Source organism: Urocampus carinirostris, chromosome 8, assembly GCF_059441175.1.
Source record: "Urocampus carinirostris isolate Australia breed hairy pipefish chromosome 8, RoL_Ucar_1.0, whole genome shotgun sequence".
NCBI lineage: Eukaryota > Metazoa > Chordata > Actinopteri > Syngnathiformes > Syngnathidae > Urocampus > Urocampus carinirostris.
The window spans coordinates 26,533,783-26,557,247 of record NC_142356.1 but is presented as its reverse complement, the minus strand read 5'-3'; the positions used below and the strand labels follow the sequence as shown (position 1 = coordinate 26,557,247).

The window sequence follows — 23,465 nt, the reverse complement described above, 5'->3', positions numbered from 1 at the left end:
ATCCTCTCAGCACATGGACTGGAAGTGGCAGCAGCAGCCCAGGACGAAGAAGGGGTCTCGCGTTGTCATGACGAGCTTACTCCCCTTCCTCCTTCTGCTCCTACCCGGGCCGGGGCTCTCCCTCCTCGGCTTCCGTCCGGAGGAGACCGGCCCGGAGCTCTCCGTGCAGGACGGGGTTCTGAAAGCCACCGAGGGGACCCGCTTCACTCTGCGGGTTTACTTCTCCAGCCACCCGTTGCACAGGCTGAACCGCACGCGGGCCACCAGCGCGGCTCCGTGGATCGCCTTTATTGAGGAGCCCGGGACGGGGGCGCCTCCTCCCCAGTCCGGGCCCCATTCCCGGAACTTGTGCGCGGACAAGAGCGCGCGCACGTCGGACATCGAAGTGCTTGGTTCGTTCAAGTCGGCCTCCAGCCGCAACTCGGTCCTCGTCGAGCTGCTGGCCAAGCAGCTACGGGATGGGGAGACCATCAAGTTTTACTCGGTTTGTATACTAAAAAGAAAAACAAAAAACATCATGTGTGCATGTTTGAGTCAACAAAAAGGTAGTACGCTTGTTGTTAACTAATAACATACCTGTCAAATTATACGTAGAACAATTTTGAACGGGGCAAAGTAAAAGCGTAGCGCTAGTATAACATACCTGTCAAGCTCCAGGGCTCCATGCCCTTACAAACTGTCGTATTTTGCCTTACAAAATACAAAATAATCTTACACCATATTTTTTTTCCAAAGTGTTTATTTATGTAGTTTAACATGTTATATTATACATGTGTTTCGTTATATCATATATATTGTTAATTAACATTTTGTTGTGAGATACTGAGTTGCTCGACATGAATGAGGTTTATTATAAAAAAAAGTTCAAAAATGAAGTAACTTGGACGTTCACTGTAGAAGGAAAAAATACATGCAAATATAATTAAGCAGAATAATACATTTTCTTATTCAAATTATGAATTCATTTTCTGCATTCAATTATTGTTGATAATATACTGATTAAAGGGATAACTACAAACTTGTGTTTTTTCATTTTCTCCTTTCATACTTCCTTTTTTTTCTTAACTTCTTTATACAACTTAATATTTCGTAATATAATGCATCAAAACAAGTGAGCCGTTTGAGAGCCAGCTCTCTTTATTGAGTTGAGCCGAAAAAGCCAGTTCTCTAAAAAGAGACGGACTTCCTTTCACTACATAACTACCACATGAAATCCGAGGCTGTAGACGCATGCGCACAGTAGCATCAAACCGCTTTCTTCGTTTGCAACGGAAAAAAAACGATCCAGAGATAGCGGTGAACTCATTTGATTTGATTGATTTGCTGTTTCGTGATAGTCGGTGTATACCGGATGGTACCCATAATTGACAAAATAGCATTTTTCCGTACAGATTTTCTTGTACGTACATCGTACTCGTCTTAAAATGCATAATAAACGTACTTCGTACGGCAAAAAGTTACAGGTTGACAGGTATGGTTGGTACGATAGTTCATGTATTCAGCATTGTCTGTCTTGCTGTGAGTTGGTACCGCGTTGCGCTGTTAGATTTATTATAACTTAATAAGGAGGTTTTGCAATCAATAATAAGAGGAGCAATTGGCAGACGTATGAGGTTGAGATACGGTTAAAGATACGTAAGGACTTACTGAACACTTTATTGAATTAAGTTCCTGTAACTTTATATAAATACACACAAAAACATTTCCCCTTTTTCTGCCTGCAGTAGTTCATATGTGCAAACTAGATGAGCTGATGATGATGGTAAGCAGTCACTAGCAGTGAGCGGTTTTGAGCAGATTTCTAGTGGTAGCCTCTGGAACTGCTCATGAACTGGATTTTTCTTCGTATAGCGATCAAAATTTTTGTTTAAATAAAAACCTCGATTCCCAAAATTCTCACTCTCGTATAAAGAGTTACTACTTAAACGGATAGGTCCTTTAACTAGTATCCATTGACCAGCACTGCTAGTAATTACTTATTACAGTGTGATAGCACCCATATTTTGTCTTACTGTCCATTTATACTGTTGAAAGGTCAGAATTGTATTAGGACGATTATAATTTACAGATGTAGCGATTAGTGAGTGCCAAACAAAATATTAGGACTAGCCCTATTTTTCCACAGATGTGCGCCTTTGACGGTTCTAAGTGGGAGCACTACCGCACTCGGGACTTCTGGGTGGCAGTTGCAGAGAGTTCGGGGGAAGCACCGGAATTGTGGATCCAGATCCTGGTGTCGGTTCTTCTGCTAGCTTTGTCTGCGCTCTTCAGCGGACTGAACCTGAGTTTACTAGCGCTGGACCCAGTTGAGCTGCAAGTTCTGCAGAACAGCGGCACCGACCGGGAGCAGCGCTATGCCCGCAAGATCGAGTTGGTGCGCCGCCACGGTAGGTAGCGTACGCGGAAAGACAACACAGATTTGATTTTGATTTAAAAACTCGGTTAAAAAAACTTGGTAGAAAACTATAGGTGAACTAGTAATATGATTGTTGGGCCCATATATTGTTTCATCATTTTTGCCACATTTGCTCACTACTTTGCTGCACGAGTAACACCAGCAGTATTACTGTTATACAGTGCCTGGGGCCTCCTTACAGAATATTGTTTAACCTATGATTTCTAAACAGGGATAGTTTAGAATTATGGTTTGAAGTTAGCACTGTTTTAATGTACATCCTGAAACCTTCCCATTTAGCTGAAAAATTCAGTAAGTGTTTCAAATAATTTTTTGAAGCCATGATCAGGGTTATAGAGGCAATCAAATCTGGTAGTTGGATTTGAAGTTAGAGTTTGAAGCATGAATTGGTGGAGATCAGGACCTGGAATCTGAGTTTTCAATCTCAAATTAAAGTCCAAAGGCAGCATCGTGGTTTCAAATTAAGAATTGATACCAGACTAGAGTTTGAAGTAAAGTTTCAAGCCTTGGGTTGGGTTTCCAATTAGGGTTTTAGAATTGATCTTTAAAGCCCATGTCGGTATTGGATGCATTGGGTAGGGGATAGGCTCATTATATTAGCACAAGCGTGGGAAAACTACGTCCTAGGGGCTATATACGCTCTCAGTTGTTTTAATCCAGCCTGGAAATGGTAAAAATATAGTGAAAATGGGTTGATCTGGTACAATTCTTGTCTACAGTGTCAAATAGCTGGCTATAATTTTCTTAACCTGCCATTTTTATCATGCATTTATTTAATTATAAATATATTTTACCATTTCAATTGAAAAACAAAGACTTAGCCAACCATTTTAAGTTTACTTTGGTTTAATTCTGAGCATTCCCAAGGCGAATTGATTAAATGGTTTATTTATAGAAAAAAGGAACATATCATCAGCTGCTATTCTAAAAAGACTTATCTCAATTTTTTGGGGGGTCAATTTTTAATTTTTGCCTAAATAAAATGTTCAAAAAATGCGAAAAATTAAGAAGGAAAAAAACACCATAAAAGAGATCTACATCCTCTTGAAATGGCCGTCACAAAAATTGTATAGGCCTACATGCTCTTTTTCTCTTATGTATTGCTGAGGTACCAGATTCTGGACTATCAGTAGGTGCAAAAAATAATCTCTCTGGCTGTTTTGCCAATTTTTTTATCCCAATTCGACCCGCAACTCAAAAAGCTTCCCCATCCCAGTATTAGCATCACTGCGCACATGCAATAATAAATTGTTGTGCTGCACCAAAAGTATGTTGAGCCAGTTGGTTTTCCTCACAGGCAACTACGTATTGTGCACGCTGCTGCTGGGCACGGCGCTGATCAACGCCTCGCTGGCTGTGTGGACTTGCCGCATCCTTGGAATGACGTGGCTTTCCACGGCTACGTGCGCGCTGGGCATCTTCCTGGTGGGCGAGATCCTTCCACACTCGGCGGCGTCGCGCCACGGCCTGGCCATCGCGGCGCGAAGCATTTGGCTGACTCGCCTTCTCATGGTGCTCTCCTTCCCCGTGTCCTACCCGCTCAGCAAGCTGCTGGATCTTATACTGCACCAGGAGATCTCCAACTTCTACACTAGGGAAAAGCTGCTGGAAATGCTGCGAGTCACCGACCCCTATCATGACCTGCTCAAGGTAAATGCATCTACCTGGTATAGCTGCAACCTCCTTACCCACGTCCAGAGATTGTAATTGTACAGTTGTCGTTTATTATTTGGGATTGTAATAGGGGTGTTGAAAACTGTAATAGGATAATAACTAAAGCTTCTTTGAAAAAAAAAATAATTGAGGCCTTAACCTGTTTGTTGAAAACCTAGCGCTGTCTTAAAACTTTAAAGGTGGTGTCCGTAAATTCAAAATATTCGACTTGTTGACGCCATCTGCTGGCTGAAATCATCATTGCAGCCTCTTTCGAGCTGCTTGTGTGCTGCGTGCATGTACTTGTCTCTCTTAGACGTACACGAATAACTTAAAAAAACTCTTCTTTTATCATCTTTTTGAGGGTTGGGGCTGGCATTTGGACTGTATTTGAAACACTGACTTTCTTATTTTCATCCTTGAACTAAGGAAACTTTTCACTCCCGCTCTGCCTCTTTTCCCCAAGCTAGAACACCGATAGAAAAAGTAAGATAAAAGCAGTTAGGCGCGGTGGATAAAAATGTACAGAGGTTCTTTGAAATCACCTGGCCAATGTTAACAAACACAATATTTAATTTTGGACTTTTTAAGGACCCTTCCAACTACGCATCCCACCTTTAATGTGAAACCAAAGTATACATTTTCTAACCTCACCCCAAATTAGAGTTTGGAATCCTCTTAATACTGAGGAGCAGCGGCTCTTCACTGAGTCCCTCTCTGATGACATCATCACACTCTATCTGTAGGCCAGCCACCCTGTGGAGGAAACTCATTGCAGACACTTGAATCCAGGTCTTTTTCTTTCGACCAAGACCCTCAGTTAGACACCATAATTGCTAGCCAGAATGGGAATGGAGAGCATTGCCTTTTGGCTCAGCTCCTTCTTCACCACGATGGACCGTTAAAAGTCCACATGACGCCAGACGATGCACTGATCAGTCTGTCAATTTTCCACTCCATCCTAACCTCCCTTGTGAACAAGACCATGAGATACTTGAACTCTTCCACGTGTGGCAGGATCTTATACCCGACCCATGCCACCATTAATGGCTGAGAATCATGGTCTCTGTTTCCAAGGTGCTGATCTTCATCACAGTTGCTTCATACTTGGTTGAAGATCACGGATTAAGGACCACATAATCTGAAAAAAAGCAGGGTTGCAATGCTGAGAACCCCAAACTGGACCTCTTCGACAACATGGCTGTGCCTAAAAATTCTGTTCATAGAGGTTATGAATAGAATTGGTGACATTAGGCAGTCTTGGCAAAGTCCATCTTCCATCGGAAACAAATCCGACTTACTGTCGGCAATGTGGACCAAACTCTGGCACTGGTCATATACAGACCAAATATAAAGATAAGACTCTAAGGTAACAGATACTCCTGAAGCACTCTTCGCAGGTATCTCCGAGGAACACGGTTGAATGCCTTCTCCAAGTCCCCCAAAATCATGTAGCCTGGATGGGAATCCTACCTAAGCACCCTTAAGGGCAATGCATAGGGTGTAGAACTGATCCACTGTTCTACAGCCCGGACGAAAACTCCACTGTTCCACCTTAATCTGAGATTCGACTTGCTGACCGACCCTCTTCTCCAGAAACCCTGAACAGACCTTACAAAATAGGCTCAGAAGTGACATTCCCCTGTAGTTGGAACACTTTCTCCGTTCTCCCAATTGTAAAGGGGGACCACCACCCCAGCCTGCCAATCCAGAGGTACTGTCCCCGATGTACAGGCAATGTTGCAGAGGCATGTAACAATGACATGCCCACAACATCCAGAGACTTAATAAACTCGAGGCATATCTCATCCAACCCAGTGGCCCTGCTGCTAGGAGCTTTTTAACCATCTGAATGACTTCAACCCCAGAGATAGAAGGCAAACTTGATAACAAAATCAGAAAACTCAGTCATGTCTTAATACCCAAACCTAAAAAGCCAAATAAAAAACGCTACTTGTTTCTTACTTGGCGAAGGAGGAGCTGAATATCATCCAGGGGGCATTGGAGCTACGCAGCAAGACGGTGGAGGAGGTGCTGACACCACTGGGTGACTGCTTCATGCTGGCGGCCGATGCCGTGTTGGACTTCAACACCATGACGGAGGTCCTGCAAAGCGGCTACACCCGAATCCCCGTGTACCGCGACACGCGTGACAACATCGTGGATGTCCTCTTCGTGAAGGACCTGGCCTTTGTCGACCCAGACGACTGCACACCGCTGCAGACCGTCACACGATTTTACCATCGACCACTGCACTGCGTCTTCAGCGACACCACCCTGGATGCCATGCTGGAGGACTTCAAGAAAGGTAAGTTGAGAAGAGTTGACAGTTTGGGGTTTCAAACCAATCTTGTCGTTTCAAATTGGGGTTGAATTCATATGGGAGGACCCAGAGTTCAAAAGGGTGGAGAGGCCAAAGAATAAGTAATGAGTATAATTGTGACAAAGTTAGGTTTCAAATAATGTTTATCTATACTTAAATTCAGACATAGACTTTGAAATTAGACTTGTTTAAATCACGAATTTGAACAAAATGAACACTTCAAAACGGAGTTAGGGCTTCAAATAAGTGCCTCAAAATGAGCAAAGAATATATTTTAAATGAGAATCTGAAAGCCCAGTTAAGGTTTCAAAGGTTTCAGTTAAGGTTTCACTCAACAAGGGCAAATATATTAAATATAATATCGAGTTTAATATATGGGATATTAAATTCAAAGTTTTCAACCAGGATTAGTGATTGAAATTTGGGTTCAAATCAGAGATGGCATTTGAAATACGGGTTTTAAAATGCATTTAGTAATTCATATACTGTTTTTTGCCATGCATTCAAAATGGTTAGTATTTTAAATGAGAATTTGAAAGAAGCTTTGGGGTGTCAAATGAGGGTTAGCAATAACATGGGTTAAGGATTCAAAATTGAGTTTCAAATTAGGGTTTTAAACCACTGATAAAAAAAAACTCAATTGGTGATTTAAAGAATGATTTCTATTCAGAGTTTATGCTTCGAATAAATGGTTCAATATGTGTTTTCAAATCAATTGTGGGGATAAAATTAGGGTATCTAATTAAAGTTCCATCTAAGGGAGAGGAAAATACATTTAGATTTAAAGCCACAATTAAGATATTAGATTAGGGTTTCAAAGCAAACTGCTTTGAGAGATGTTTCAAATGAAGGAAGAGATAGAATTAAATGAACAGAATAACATGAACTCAATTTTTATGAAGGTGTGTCTAATAAAGCAAAACCTTGAAAACAAGAGAGCAAGTTATTACATTTTGCAGGTTGCCGCAATCAAAAGGGAGGCATAAATGGGGACCCGGTGGGATGTATTAGAGAGAGTGAGGGGTTGTGGTTCTCGCCCACCAATAAAAGACCTGCCTGTAGCTGCCTGCCTTTCTTCTTTGTCAGCGTTTTTTTTATTTTTTTATGGTTGTGATGAGAGCACCTTGAGCATGGAGGGAGAGCCATTTGTGAACGCCCTTGATTTAGCATCAGCTAGCACACAGAAGCATACTGGCAGCTTTTACTACGGGAAGTTGATTAATTGTGAAGGCTCACTTCAAGCTTCCATCTAACATGTGGTTATGTTTGTACAATTCGTGCTAACGTTGCTAATTTTCATTTGAGCTTGTCCTACAGGGTAAAAACGGGTGGTAACTCTTGCCGTCCGTGCCTTCATCTCATCTCATTTCATTAGCTGCACCGCTTATCATCAGTCGGGTCGCGGGGGTGTTGGAGCCCATCCCAGCAATCATCGGGCAGTTGGCAGGGGACACCCTGAACCGGTTGCCAGCCAATCACAGGGCACACAGGGACAGACAATTCGCTCGCTCAATCACACCTAGGGACAATTTGGACCGGCCAATCCACCTGGAATGCATGTCTTTGGAATGTGGGAGGAAACCAGAGTGCCCGGAGGAAACCCACGCAAGCACGGGGAGAACATACAAACTCGGCACAGGAAGTCCGGTAGCTGGATTTGAACACAGGAGGTTCCCAAGACCTTAGAACTGTGCCGCACACGCGCTAACCACTGCGCCGCCGTGCTGCCCCGTGCCTTTATATTGTGGCTAATTTGAATTGTAGTTAATATGGGTGGTAAATAATTTATTCTAACAAATAATTAATTGACCAATTGAATCAAAGAGCCGAGTTTATTCTTTTCAAAACTCGTCTCGCCTTTTTGGAGCAACACATGTGTTTTAAGATCATAATGTCAGTAAAACGGATGGAACACCTTGTTCAGTTAATCTGAAGAGTGGCTATACATACTTTTACAGTTTTTTGTGCAATATACTTTAATAAAGACACACACACTCTTGGATTTATGGAATTTTCTTTTACTAATCATCTACTGTAGAAGCTTGAATAGAACACAAAACAATAACAAGAAAATAAAACAAAACAAAACTAGAAGTTGAGAACTTAAACTGGCACCATTTGAATAGAAAACAACGTTGCCTTGATTTTTTACGTTATTGTATTTTGATAGAATTTCCCCTTTAACGTCACATCAGTACCAATACCTAGCGACAACGAGATGTTGTGCGAAGTTCTGCTTCGATAAAGATGATGACCCAGTCTTTATGTTCTCGTCTGTTGAGCGATGAGGAATCCTGGTAGGCTTGAGACACGGTTAGGACGAGGACCACAGGATGCAGGGTGTTGAAGCAAAGGTTGACTGCTGATGGCTTGAGGCTTCTTTGAGGTCGCTAGCTTTGTCCCACTGGATTGGCTTCTAGCTTAATCAATCTTGGCTGCTGACTTGGCAAGGTTCTCTAGCTGCTGGTTGAGCTGGGACTTGGCCAGGACCGGCTAGGGTTTTGGTCCAGTTCTTCGTGTTAGGATATGCCCTCTTGCTCGCCAAATTCAGACTGCCCTTGCGAGGTGAGACGTGTACAAGCTCTGGGTTCCGGTCTCCTGGGAGGGGCTGACCCACTGTGGTGGACTTGTCATGGCAATCTTTGATGCGCAAATGCAAGCTAACGCCCCCAACCTCACATTCACCCAGTATCAGTCAGATGACATACTGTGTCTATGTGAATGACTTAAAACAGCGTATTCACTTCACATGTTTTGACATGGTCTGATCATTTTCTGACATTGCAAAATGGAATTCCGGCCAGATGTTGAATACTCTACAACATAATCCTACTTACATGATAAAGTTTTGCAGCATTTGATTGATTCAAACATGTCACTGCACAAAGATAAAGAGGGCTGCATTGTATGTTTACGCTTGTTAGCATTACTGTCCCTTCTCATGACACTTTTCACACAAAATGTCTATAGTGTATAAACCCATCGTCATTACTTCAGTATTGAATAACAAATGAAATTATAGATGGATGCGAACACTAAAAGCCTTTTTACTCGGCTTTCAGCATTTTATTATTAGCATAAGCGCTTTATCCTGCACTCGCTTAGCACTGACCCATTTAGATGAATACAAAGTGTGTGCGAATGAGAAAATTGAACAGAATCCAATGAGTCTCGCTTAAAAGGCTCACTGTTGCTCTGTGTATGAGTCTGTGTGTGTGTCCGAATGAGGGCTTTCAAACAGTGCGCTTGCACTCATTGGAATGAGAAAAACACACTCTCTGCAACTTCACTGCCATTGACAGAGATTCCTCTTTAGGGGTTCTTTCAAAAAATGGCAAATGCACTCACATAGACTTGGGTTCTGCTCTTCAAATCCTTTTATTTGACATAGTTGAGGGAAGGAAGGAAGGAAGGAAGGAAGGAAGGAAGGAAGGAAGGAAGGAAGGAAGGAAGGAAGGAAGGAAGGAAGGAAGGAAGGAAGGAAGGAAGGAAGGAAGGAAGGAAGGAAGGAAGGAAGGAAGGAATAAAGGGGCAAAAGGAGGAAGGAAGGAAGGAAGGAAGGAAGGAAGGAAGGAAGGAAGGAAGGAAGGAAGGAAGGAAGGAAGGAAGGAAGGAAGAAATAGAGGAAGGGGTTAAGGGAGAAAGGGATAAAGGAAGGAAGTAAGGAAGGACAGAAAGAAGGAAAGAAGGAAGGAAGGAAAGAAGGAAGGAAGGAAGGAAAGAGAGAAGGAAGGGAAGACAAAAGGAAAGTTGGAAAGAGGGAAGGAGGGATAAAAGAATGGAAGGTAGATGGCATGGAAGGGGGGGCATAAAGGGGGAGGTAAATAAGGAAGGAGGGAGGGAAAGAAAGAGAGAATTATAGATGGATAGATGCAGGGAAGGATACAGGCTAGAATGGAGGGATTAAGGGAAGGAAAAAAGAGGAGAGTGAAGGTTGGAGAGGGAGAGGTACAAGGGGATGAAGGAAGGAAAGGCCAGAGAGAAGGTTGAAGGGAAGGGGAAGGGGATGATCGACGGAGGGATATATCGAAGGATAGAAGGAAGAATTCAGGTAAGGATGGGGGAAAGAATAAAGGGAAGGAACGAGAGTAAGTGGGATTAAGGGAGAGGGGATGGAAAGGAAGGGGGAAGAGCGAAGGAAAAGGGAAGAAAAGAGAGATGGAAGGACTCAGAGAAGGATGGAGGTAAGGAAGGAGATTATAATGGAGGGAAATGTGTTTTGCATTGAGTTGTACCTACTTTGTCAATTATTACAAACTAAACGGGACCTTTGCTTTTGTTTTTGCTCTTTGTCATCATAAATTAGACACTATCAAAATGTGACAGAAAATGCTTATCTCTTTGTTGTCGGTTTTGACGTTGTGGTCCTGTTTAGGGTTAGGGTTAAAATGACCAGTTCCCAATTATTTTTGTGGAACAGTTTAGTCATCCAACAAAATAGACGTTGTGCGCGGCTTGTTTCCCTGAGGGATTTTGATGTGTTTTTGGGCAGGTAAATCTCACTTGGCTATTGTTCAGCGCGTGAACAACGAGGGCGAGGGGGACCCGTTCTACGAGGTCATGGGCATCGTCACGCTGGAGGACGTCATCGAGGAGATTATCAAGTCTGAAATTCTGGACGAGACCGACCTCTACAGTATGACCATCGCTTAGTTGTTAGCACTGTTTTGACAACAAAATTTATTTTCAGCATCCTTTATTCCTATCAAGTCTTTTATTTGAAATATTAACCTAAACACTCATTGTTTGAAAGTACTAAAACTGCTTTTCAAATTGAGCTTGTTCCCATTTCTTCCCTTCAACAGTGCTGCCTAGTTGCTGTTAGCATAATGACTGTTAGCATCTTAGCGTTTGAATCATTTCCATGATCAAGAGCAATCCAGTACAATTCAAGATTGAAACATTTTCCGGTTGTCATCCGTTCCAGCCGACAACCGCAGCAAGCGTCGCGTGTCTCACCACGAGAGGAAACAGCAGGACTTCTCCATTTTCAAAATGGCTGACCACGAGATGAAAGTCAAAATTTCCCCGCAGCTTCTGTTGGCAACACACCGGTTCCTTTCAACAGGTACTGGCCAATCACACAGCAGAACGGTGTCTCGTATGGGCAGGTATCTACCAATCAGATGCTCTGTGCCCTAAATCAAGAATCGCAAGAGTTACTATGTTTACGGGAAGGCAGTTGAATTGTTGTTATTGTCATTGAGAACAACACTGTAAAAATTGTTTGCAGCTACATTGGAAATGGCCCTCCAGGATGAACACGTTATAAAGACTAAAGAGAAAAATCAGATAAGAATGTCAAGATTGTCAAAAATATTTACAAAGTAGTCCTAGGAGACTGGCCCAAGTTATAATAGTACTATAAAATATAGTGCACCATGACAATGGAGAAAAGAAAATAGTGCAAAAACATTTGACAGCATCAAAAACTCCCAAATAAGTCGCAAGATATATAGTTTTGCATGCTTGTTCGGGGTGGTGATGGTCCTTGAGAAGAAACTGTCTCTGTCTTTGTCTCCTATTGGTCTTTTTTTATTATTTACTGTAGTGCAAACCCACGCAAGCACGGAGAGAACATGCAAACTCCACACAGGAAGGTTTGATCCCATGACCTCAGAACTGTGCGGCACATGCGCTAACCACTGCGCTGCCGTGCTGCCCTGAAGACGGACAGGGTAGCGAAATTTCACAGGTCAGGTGTTAATGAGTTTCAGACCTCCATGGAGCATGGAACTGAGATGGGCAACGGCTAAGGTGAGATGGAGGGAGGAGGAACATTTGAGGGTGCGGGATGGCGTGGCAATATAAAGGAGGTCCGTAAATTGGGGAGGGGCAGGGTTATGGATGGAATTTATAGGTGTACAGAAGGATTTGGGGGCGGCATTAGCTCAGGAGGTAGAGCGCTCGTCTGGGGATCAAGAGATCGCAGGTTCGAATCCCGGCTCCTCCGTGTTACATGTCGAAGTTTCCTTGGGTAAGACACTGAACCCCTAATGTCCCTAATAAGCAGGTTAGCGCCTTAAATGGCTGCACGGCCGCTATTGGTAAAATGTGAAGCACATTGTAAAGCGCTTTGGGAAGTCTTCATTGACTTGAAAAGCGCTATATAAATACAGATCGTTTTCACAGATCATCATTTTGTAGGGTATTCTTTGGTTTATCTGGAGCCAGTGGAGTTGTTGAAGGAGAGGGGTGATGTTGGTGCAAGATAGGTTTTTGGTGAGTTCTGGACCAGCTGAAGTGTTCCATTTTTTGTCTCTATAAGAGGTGGACCCTTTCAAGCCACTGCACATCTCTGAGAAGATCCTGCTGAGGCTCATCAAGCATCCCAGTGTAGTCCAGGACCTCAAGTTTGATGACAAGAACAAACACGCAACCAAGCACTTTCTGTTTCAGAGAAACAAGCCGGCGGATTACTTCATTCTGGTGCTGCAGGTACATTATTTTTTATTGTTGCATCAAGTAGATTAAGTTTTTGGGAGGGGGCTAATGGTTTTATTGTAAAATATTTTTTCATGTTCATTAGTTTGAGGTTGTTGATGCTGTTTCTCTGAAGGCTTTTCTTTGTCTTCTAGTCTTAAAACCAATTCCATGCACCTTTTTCACTTTGAATATTTCTCCACTTCTCCTTGCGCTTACTTTGGAGTTGAAGTTAGTTTCGCAACAGTATCTCCTGGTTTGAGTTCTCCTAGTCCAAGGGTGGGAAATCTACTGCTCGCGGGCCACCATACCTTTTGATCAGTTCCACCAAAAGAAATGATTATGAAAAAGATGTTGATTTCGTGCCACTCTTGTCCCCAGTGTCCCATAAAGCAGTGGTTCGCAACCTTTTCTGTAACACGGACCGGTTTAATGTCTGATTAAATTCCCGAGGCCTGGCCCAATGATAACATTAGTAGTAATATGGATCCAAATAAGCCTAAATTGTTTGTGTAATTATTGAACCATTAGGGATTTAGATCACAAAGAAAAATATCTCATATAATTTTACTCATGGTACAATGCTGTACACTGTTTTGGCTGAACTCTTACCCATAATGCTCCATGACAACATTGTACAACGTGGCACCGAGAGTAAAAGTTGTGTGATGAGATCAAATCTAAAGCCTTTTCCAATGGCACCTAAAAGCTTAATGGTTAAGGGTTGGGTTTTGGCATTTTCAGCCCCGCGATCCTTGTTCAGTTTTCGTTTAGATTCCCGTTGCATCCAGTGATGAGCAAATGTGGTCAGCATGTACATGTTGATATCTGCATTTTAATGTATTCATAAATAATGATAATAATAATTATAATTGCTGATTCTAAAAAGACCTATCTCCATTTTTGTCTTTCTTTATCACTCTTTCATTTTCTTTTTTTTTAATCTCCTTTGTCCCTCTTTTGCATTCTCTTTCTCAATTTTTCTCTCTCTTGTCTTTCTCTGTCACTCTTTCTTTCTCATGCTTTCTTACTCATTCTCACTTTCTCGCTCTCTCGCTCTATTTTTGTTCTCTCTTTTTCTGCCCCTTTCTCCCCTTTTCTTTCTCATTCTTTTCTCTCTCATTTTCTCTCCGTCTGTTTTTCTTATGTTTCTCCTTTTTCTCTCTTGTTCTCTCTCTCTCTCTTTCTAACACTCTTTTTCTCTATCTTCCTTTTTTTCCTCTGCTTCTTCTCTCCTTCTCGTTCTCTATTATTTCTTTCTTTTTATTTCTTTCGCTCTCTTCTCATCTCTTTTTTCTCTCTCTCACTTTTTCTTTGTCTCTCGTATTCTCCCTCTCTCAGTATCCCTCTTATTCTTGTCTTCTTTCTCCTTCGTTCTTTCTCTCAGTCTTTCTCATTCATCTTCGCTTTCTCCCTGAAAAACGCAGCTGAGATGTCAATGTTTGAATGCTAATTGCAAATCATCTTTTGTTTTTTCTTTGGAAAATAATTGTAAGTATGAAACATATTGTCTCATGGGCCTGACCAGGCCCACAGGCCGTATGTTTAACATGCTTGCTCTAAAACAACAAAAAAGTCCAAATTCTACTTCCTGTTCTTTACAAGTATTGTTTGTAAATCGATGTTTTATACTATATCCGGTAAGTTGTTCCTCTGGTTTGAATTATATATATTTATATTTATATATATATTTACCAGCACTCGTTTTCTCTGGTCTTGGATGCTTTTATTGTGAAAAACCATTTCTTATTGTTTCCCCGTCAGGGTCGGGTGGAGGTGGAGTTTGGAAAGGAGTGTCTCAAATTTGAAAATGGTGCCTTTTCCTATTTCGGGGTTCCTGCCATCATGCCAACAGGTGACCACGCTCGAAATGAGGCTTAATTTCAAGGAATTCCAAAAATCTTTTCCGACATTCAGACCTGAAGTCGCCGTGTCGCTCCGAGCCGGAGGGCTGGTCCCCGGGACAGCTCAACGGGGGGGCCAACATCTACATCCCTGACTACTCCGTCCGGCAGCTCACGCCTCTGCAAATCCTTAAGGTGACCCCATCGCCTGGGAGTCTTGGGCGGGTTACTGAAAAAGGCCATTAGTTACAGTTACTTTATTCAAAGGGTAATTGCAATACCCTCCCAGATTACTGACACCCAAAAGCAGCAAAATCACATTGAAGCTGACCCCCTAAAACTGCTTAAGAATGGCCACATAATGAAAGAAATAGAAGAAAACGTGTACGCCAAACTGGGGAACCGGCAAAGCCTTCCTATTTCTTGGCTTGTACAAACTAACACAGCTGATACACTCCATATCCATTTTGTCTTTGGTCATCATACCACTCAAATATTTTCATTCATTCAATGATTTCATTCATCCTTTGTGTACTCATGTAAATATAACCTAAATTATAACAAGAATGCCTGAAAAGGGAGTGGGACATATTCAAAACTTAAAGCAATTTGAAATAAATTTCCTGCCACTTTTGTTGAATTGATATTCCCAGCAAGTGCGGAACAGGTTTTTACAACTCACCGGCAACTCATGTGCAGCAAACAATATTTTTTGTAACAGAAGAAAACTTTAATAACTGTGTTACTACAGTTGACGAACCAATAATATCCATCCATCCATTATCTGCACCGCTTATCCTCAGTAGGGTTGCGGGGGGTGCTGGGGCCCATCCCAGCTATCTTCGGGCAGTGGGCAGGGGACACCCCGAACTGCTTGCCAGACAGTTGCAGGGCACACAGGGACAGACAACTCGTTCGCTCATTGACACCTAGGGACAATTCAGACCGGCCAATCAACCTGTCGTGCATGTTTTTGGAATGTGGGAGGAAACCAGAGTGCCCGGAGGAAACCCACGCAAGCACAGGGAGAACATGCAAACTCCACACAGGAGGTTTGATCTCACGACCTCAGAACTGTGCCACACACGTGCTAACCACTCCGCCACCGTGCTTCCCTCAATAATATTATATAGCATAATATAACATATATAGAATACAATGAATACATTACATTTATATCTATGTAAAAAAACTGACGTTTTCCTGTTTTCTCCAGGCAAAGTGTAGTGCAATAATAAACAGACAAAAAAAGACCAAAATTCAGCACTCTTTTTCCTCACGTTTGCCCCATTGATTTCATTGTTCCTGTTTGAGCAACGCCCACCCCCCTCGTGTTGCCTACCTTTTGCAGCTGGTGACACACAACCAGATGCAGGCATACAAACTGAACCCTTAATTTAAGTGTTTGATCTTATAGTTGTAAATGTAGCTTGGATGCGGGTATATACAGTAGGGAGAACATCAGAAAATCAGTAGGGAGAAGTTCACCGACCTCGTACTTTGTGCTTGAGATGCCGCCACTCTAACTGTATTTAGTTTTTTGTTATAGATCTATGTTATATAAACACGCTCAACCTTTGGTTAATGTGTCCAGCATCGTGTTGCTGGCCAATTTAGAGACATTAGCTAAAAAGAGCTGTCAAAAATGTGATAGCGGTGTGGTTTATGATCTGCTTTTAAAGTAACGGAGTAACGCACAATGTTGTAACGACAGTTAATAAACAAATTTTAAATAAAGGGTTACAGTATTCGCTCATGAGAAAATTAATTATTTTCCTATGTGACGCGTTACTCCAAGTACTAGCACATAACCAAAGTCTTCCTGGTCGCAGATCACCAGGAGCCACTACCACAATGCCGTCGGAGCCTCCAAGATGGACACCTCTCCGCAGACCCCCGACCCGGAGGGCCACATGGCGGAGTCTTCGCCGACGGGGGCGCCTGCCGCCCCCTCCCTCGGCGCCACGCTGAGGCCGCCGTCCTGGGAAATGGGGCGACACCCGCCCTCCAAGATGGGAGGACAACAGGAGCAAAGGTCCGGTGTTCCCCACAGCACTACCGTGCTCAACCGCCGCAATCGCATCGTCAGTAAGTGGAGAAAACAAGATTCGATTTTTATGTTGCGCTAAAATTTTCCGTGTTTTTAAATACTTCATAAATCAAATAATTAATACTATTTTCGGGGGAGGGTATTTTGACTTTTTCGGTTGTTTTAGAGCTACCATATCAACCATACGGCCCGTGGGCCGGATCTGGCCTTCGTGGCAATATGTTTCATACTTACAATAATTATCCACAGAAAAAACAAAAGATGATTTGCATTTAGCATTTAGCATTCAAACGTCTCAGCTGCCGTCAAAGTTGTTCACAAGGAGAAGACGAAAGAGAGAGAAAGAAAGAGGGAGAACGAGAAAAGGAGAGAAAGAAGAAAAAGAGGGGGGCAGAGAGAGAAAACGCAAAAAGAGATAAAAACAATGAGTGAGAGAGATAGAGAAGAGATGAGAAGAAAAGAGAGAAACAAAGATAAAGAAAGAACAAATTACAGAGAGAGAAAAACAGAGAAAGAAAGAAATAAAGGAAAAGAGAGTGAGAAAAAAGAGAGAAAGAAAGAATGAAAGACAAAGAGAATGAGAGAAAAAAAGAGATAGAGGAAGACTGGAAGAGAGAGAGAGAAAGAAAAAATAAAGAAAAAGAGAGTTAATCTTATTTTATTTCTGTGTTTGATTTCTTTGATGATGATGGCGGCGCAGAGCAGCTCACAGCTCTTCAGCTAATTTTCTATTTGTTACCGTTCTATTCTACAGCATATGAATAACCTATATTTTATGTTGATAATATCTGTGTATTATCTGCCCTCATGTAGGTTTTAGATCATAATAGTCTGTAGTTTGCAATAGTCGTTGATCTGTGCAGCCCTTTGAGACTCTTTGTGATTAAGGGCTATACAAATAAACATGATTTGACTTGAGAGTGAAAAATAGAGCAAACAAGAGGAAGAAAGAAAGAAAGACAGACAGAATGAGAAAAGGAAAGAAAGAGAGACAAAAAAGAAAGAGAAAAAAGAAAAGAGAGAGCAAGTGAAGAAAAAAACAGAAAAAAAGAGAGGGAAAGGCAGAAAGAATGAGAATAAGAAAGAAAATGTCAGGACCAGAACGGAGACAATTGCGTTGCGTTTCTCTCAGTTTTATTGAATGAAAGGAAAGGGTTGCACCCACGATCCGGTGATCACTGGACGCGGGAAGCAGGCCGCTCTGAACGTGGAAGTGGCGAGCGATGGCGGTGTCGGGAACGGAAAAAACGGGTCAGTAGCCAGGACAGGAGAGCAAAAAATGTGGTTGGGATCGGAAACGGGTCGAAAGCCAGGAGAGGAAAGTAGACGTGATAAGGATCAAAAAACGGGTCAAAGCCAGGAGAAAAAACGGGAGCAAAAACAGGTGGGAGTCAGAGTCAAAAAAGCTTGCCTAGAGTACACTGAGGTTCGCAGATGGACTGACAACAGGTGACAGAAAGGAGTGGATTTAAATAGGGACAGGGAGCCAATCAGAGTCTGAGGCAGTTGGCGCCAAAGGACTGGGAACAGGTGCTTCACATCAGTAATCATGACAGAAAAAGGGAAAGCGAAAGGATGGAAAAAGAGAGAACAAAAGTGAGAGAGTGAGGGAGAGAGAGAATGAGTGAGAAAGAAAGATAGAGCAAGAGAGACAGAGAGACAGAAGGGGGGAAGGAAGAGAGGGAAAAATAAGAGAGAAAAAGAAAGAAAAAGAGATTGAAAAGATAGATAGAGTGATAAAGAGAGAGCGAAAGAAATACAGCTTTAGTTGCTTTGGGAGTGGCGCCTGGCTTTGACGACGTCAAGTGAACATATTTAAAACGGCAGCTCATTTTTTTTCTCTTGCGCTCCTCGCATCAGTGGGCGGGATTAAATCTGTCGGCCAGATCAGTCGCAAGCTTGTTTTAAATACTTGGTCATGCGCAATTACCGTTTAAACACGTGATTTTCATCATGTTGCCATTCTAAAACGATTCAAATGACACCACGCAAGTGTAAAATCTTACAGGAAGTAAATCCGACGGCCAAAAGAGTCCAAGCGATTCGGTCTTCCTGCGAATGGATGAGATCCCGTACAGCCGAGATGCCGGTAACCATGGAAACATTTGCATTATTTTGCACATCCGTGAGCGTAATACTCCTCATACTTTTTGGCGTTTTTAGACGCGGCCTGCGTTCCCACGGCAACGGACACGTCTCCTTTCGTGAGCAGCTTGTCAGTCAGCGCTTCTGAGAACACGATGGGAAACAAACTCCTGCTTAAACTCAGTCAGTCTGCACATTCACACACACTGTTCAGTGGCTTTTTGTTTTCCAAACGTCTTTATCTGCTTTTCATTCGCATGCAAAATACACAACCCTCCAACCTGAAACACACTTCCACACACACCAGTAGGGTTCATGTCTGGTGAGGCCAAGTCAGATTTACAAATAAATGAACTTACATCAAATGCATCATTTGAAAGGAAGCTATATATAACTGCATAGCAAATACATATTATTGTCTTACCTTAGCTCAGACGTAGGGAAGCTATGGCTCGGGAGCCATATATGGCTCTTTTCATGAGTACGTATGGCTCCAAAATAAAATGTAACTATTGCACATTTTTCTGTGGCGTTCCAAAGTCACGTGATTTCATACCGATTTTGGTCCATATAAAGCCGAAGCAACTTAATGCAGAAGTTTGATAAGGAACCATTTAAACTGATAAATAAAAACGCTGGCAAACGACTTTGATTGGGTGAGCAGTACAGGTGGGCGGATTCCCGCGCACAGTGCAAGGCACTTCCTTCTCTCTAGCTCGCTCAGTGCAGTCTACACCGAAAGTGAATATGACGATATGCTTATCGTTTGCAGTACTTTGTGACATTTTTACAAAAGAACTTTGCATGCACATTGTTTTGAAACCGTTATTAAGGACAAATTTCATGGAAAAAAATTGCCTCAACACTCTTAACTGAAGGTGGAAGACAAATTGTAAATGGCATATTTACGTTGATGTGGGACACAGGATTTGGCATTAATATCATTTCATACATTTGATTAAATCATCAAATGACACAAAAGTGTGCGCGGCGGCGAAATGCGGCGTCGAGGTGCAGTTTCGGGTTTACTTCGGGCTCGGTCCCCTGAATCAAGTGTTACTCAAGTAAAAGTACAGTTACTTCCAAATGATATCAGTCAAGCAGAAGTAAAAAGTAGTCATCCAAAAATTACTTCCACAAAGATCCTCCACAAAAAAAACAAAACAAACAACTTAATGATTGACATTTTTGCGTTAATAATACGGTAATCCTTCCTTTTTTGCAGGGGTTACATTCAAAAGCTGTGAAGTAAAAACCTTTATTTATTTATGAATTTATTTATTAAACACTTTTTTTTCTTGTATACCCAACCTGTAGTTTTGCACAGAAAAATAAACTTTTCATAAAATAATATGCTCTATAAAGATAAATAGAGTGAAGTTTAACTTACTTTTGGAAGACGTGCTTCAAGAGGTCCTTCTCTGTGGTAAAAAGTGGCCGAAAAAAAAACATTCCGACCATTTTCTCAACTGCATCAAGCTTTCTTATTCTACTTTAATTTCAGAAAAAACGGCTTGCCTCTTCTTTACACTTTACACCAACCATATTGAATGGATGCACGAGATATTAAACAATAAAAATATCAAAGCTCATAGCCCGCTGGAGATACAGTATAGTATGTTTACACATGAACTAGGAAGTAGAAGCCGGATTTCTTCTTCGGGGTGGATGCTGGGTGACCTCTCACAGCGCCACACACTGGTAGCGGCGGAAAGAAGCACTACAGTACTGCCCTGTACTTGGAAAAAGGTGCACATAATACAAAATCTAACAGCAATGTCCGGATATTTTTCAACATCCCGAAAAAAATCTTCGTTTCTACCGATTTTTGGAAGTCGAATGGTCGTAATGGGAAAATTGCGCTTTTTTTCACCTGCCTCTCTTCAGTGACACACTCACACATACTCAAATTTGCATAAACTAAAGTCCAAATAATACTCATGCAGGAAAAACACATCATCAAACACACATGCGTGTTACTCATTCAATTTTTCAAGGTGTCTCTCCTCCAGAGTCACTCGCTAACACCACCACCGCCACAAAACAAAAATTGAATTTCTAAGTGCAGTTTGTTTATTTGCACTGTCAACAAACATGAAAACTAGATGAGTAATTTTCCTTTTTTTCTTTTGGATTAACGAGGTTAGGACGTTTTTATTTGTTGTCTTAGTAAAATATTGTTTAAACATGATTTATATGAGATTTGTTTTAATAATTTAGTGCTGATAAAATAATATTTTACATAGACAACAAATTAATTCACACTCACCTTATCAATCAGGCCAGTACGCCGGAGCGGTCGGATCCAATAGGCCAGTGTGCCAAATAAGCCGACTAAAAAATAATTTGAACCAAGGAGAGTGCGCCCTTTAAAACAGTGCACCAAATGGGTGTGGAAATACAGCACAATAATGAACTTATTTATTTTAACATTGATTACCTGCAAGCGACGCATGAGCTTCATCTCGTTTCTTCTTGTTTTTTTCCTTTTCTCTGCTACAGACTCTGCCGTTTCAAGGCCATGTTCGCTCAGGTCTTCACCAAATTGAGAATGAGGCATAATCGGGAGGGAAGGGCGGCACTGTGAGACTGGATATAGGCTGGGGCACAAAGCAGATTCGCCCATTTCCTCGTGGAATTTGGTTTATGCTGTTTTTGTATTGTTTAACCATATTAGCGCATGTCATAACACTTCAAACACTTTACACTTTTTTTTTCACGACACTGATTTCTTTAGGTCCCCTCCTGGGCTACAGCCCTGTAGAATGTTATCAAAAAGTAGCCATCTTTCATCGTGATAATAGATTTTTGTTTGTTTTTTTTGTATCTACAGGCCACAAGAAAAGACAAAAGTCTCGGCAGAACGACAAAACAGACGAGTCTGACGACAGTTCGGCAAAAGAGTTTGACGAACGTGAACAAGAGGACAATTCTAAGCTAGTTGACAGCTAGCATAGCAACTGAGAAGAACTACAATGGTTACTTTTTTTAAAAAGAAGTCTAACAATCTCTGCCAGGCGGCACTGCTGCAACAACATGTGGATGCTGGAATGTGTAAAAAAGACGCACAAATGTCTTACGGGCAAATATTTCGTATGGAAAGAAAATACTTAACCAGGTCATGTTTTCTTGTGATGACGTAATACCAAAGATGTGACCACCCCACAGAAAGGTAACTTAACATTTCCTGACTATAAGGCGCACCTAAAAACTCCACAAATGGAAAAGTGCGCCCTATAACCCGGTGCGCCTTATATACAGGTAGGTAAGATTGGGTATGCATACAGTATTGACCCTTTGCACATGACGTCACGTTGCCTTCCTTGGCAGAATGAGAGCCATGACGGACGGCAAGAAGCACCCTAGCGGACAGTCCTTGAATGAGTTGAAAAAATATAGATAACGACGACAGAATAATATAACCGCCAGCCACTTTTTACGATATTGATTTATTGCTGTGGAGTGACTGTGCCAACCGGCAAGACCTTTTATGCAATCCCTTTTTGATGAAGACAGAATACGACGATGTTTTTCCGCAATCAAACGGTGACTCGCAGCCTTCAAATCACTCCAGGACTTGCAGCGAGCATTTGTCACAAGGTAAGCTTTATGTGTTTCCGATCAATTTAATGTTAATTAGGTACGAGTGTTGTGGCTAACTTCGACTCGCCTGCATAAGAATCTCGCTCCCTTCTAGGTGGTGTCCGTAACTTTAAAAATTTGCGACTTGCTGACGCTATCTTCTGGCTGAAATCATCATCGCAGCCTCTGTCAAGCTGCCTGCAAGCCTTGTGCACGTTTGTGATGAATAAACTCTTCTTTTTTAATCTTTCTTGGGTTTTGGGTTGGACTGTATTTGAAACAGTAATTTTCTTACTTTCACCATTTTCATCCTAGAATAAAATAAAACAATGCAATCTCTCTCCAGACTCCTTCCCCTCCCTCCTATTGTCCAGCCTACTGCGCTTTGTGACCGAAACACCGGTGATAAAAATGATAGCGATAAGCATGGTGAATAAAAAATATATATAGGGTCTTTGAACTCAGTTCGGCATTGTTGACACATACTTAATAAATAAAATATTTAATTTCAAACTTTTTAAAGACACCACAAACTCCGCACCCCACTTTTAACGTGACCGGGCACTCAGTTTTTCCTATGCTTCTCAGCACTGCATTTCACACTGAATGAGTGTCAGAATCGTAGTTTGTATAATGTGTTTATTAAGGAATAAAGATTGGCGTGATTAAAAAAAGAAAAAAAAAACGAGTGTCCATTCGCATGAAGGTTGGTGAGATTCTGCAGAAAAGTGTAAATTAGCCACGAGTCAGCCTAAATACACTCAATGTAGCTAATGTAGCCAAAATAAAAATGACAATTTGAGCAGCTATCGGTTACAGTCTTTTTTAGATTTAATGGCACATCAGTGAGAAACTCCAACCAGCTACGAAAAAGTGGTAAGCATCCAGACTTTTGGAAGCTTTTAGATCAGCACCTGTGTATGGGGATACTCCATTTACAATATAGTGATACAGATAGTGTGGATTGAAGTCAGACAGACTGGATGATTTGTTTAAATGTGTGAATATATCAGGAAGAAGGCTGTATGGATGTAGCTAGCCCTGCTAATGCAATCCTGCGTTTCTCTAAATAGCGCTCTTTCTGATTTC

At 41.8% G+C, this 23,465-nt stretch overlaps 1 protein-coding gene across 1 annotated transcript; it reads left to right on the top strand.

Annotated features, from left to right (window-relative positions):
* On the top strand, positions 1-22,715 carry LOC148361464 (metal transporter CNNM1-like). The gene is made up of 13 exons (XM_088342152.1): positions 1-484; positions 2,126-2,387; positions 3,714-4,066; positions 6,044-6,377; positions 10,885-11,028; positions 11,320-11,460; positions 12,661-12,830; positions 14,580-14,670; positions 14,733-14,854; positions 16,492-16,747; positions 18,718-18,798; positions 18,873-18,977; positions 21,628-22,715. Exons 1-13 carry the CDS (start codon positions 14-16, stop codon positions 21,744-21,746), a joined length of 2,649 nt encoding a protein of 882 aa, XP_088198278.1. The 5' UTR covers positions 1-13; the 3' UTR covers positions 21,747-22,715.
* The last annotated feature ends 750 nt before the right edge of the window (positions 22,716-23,465 follow it).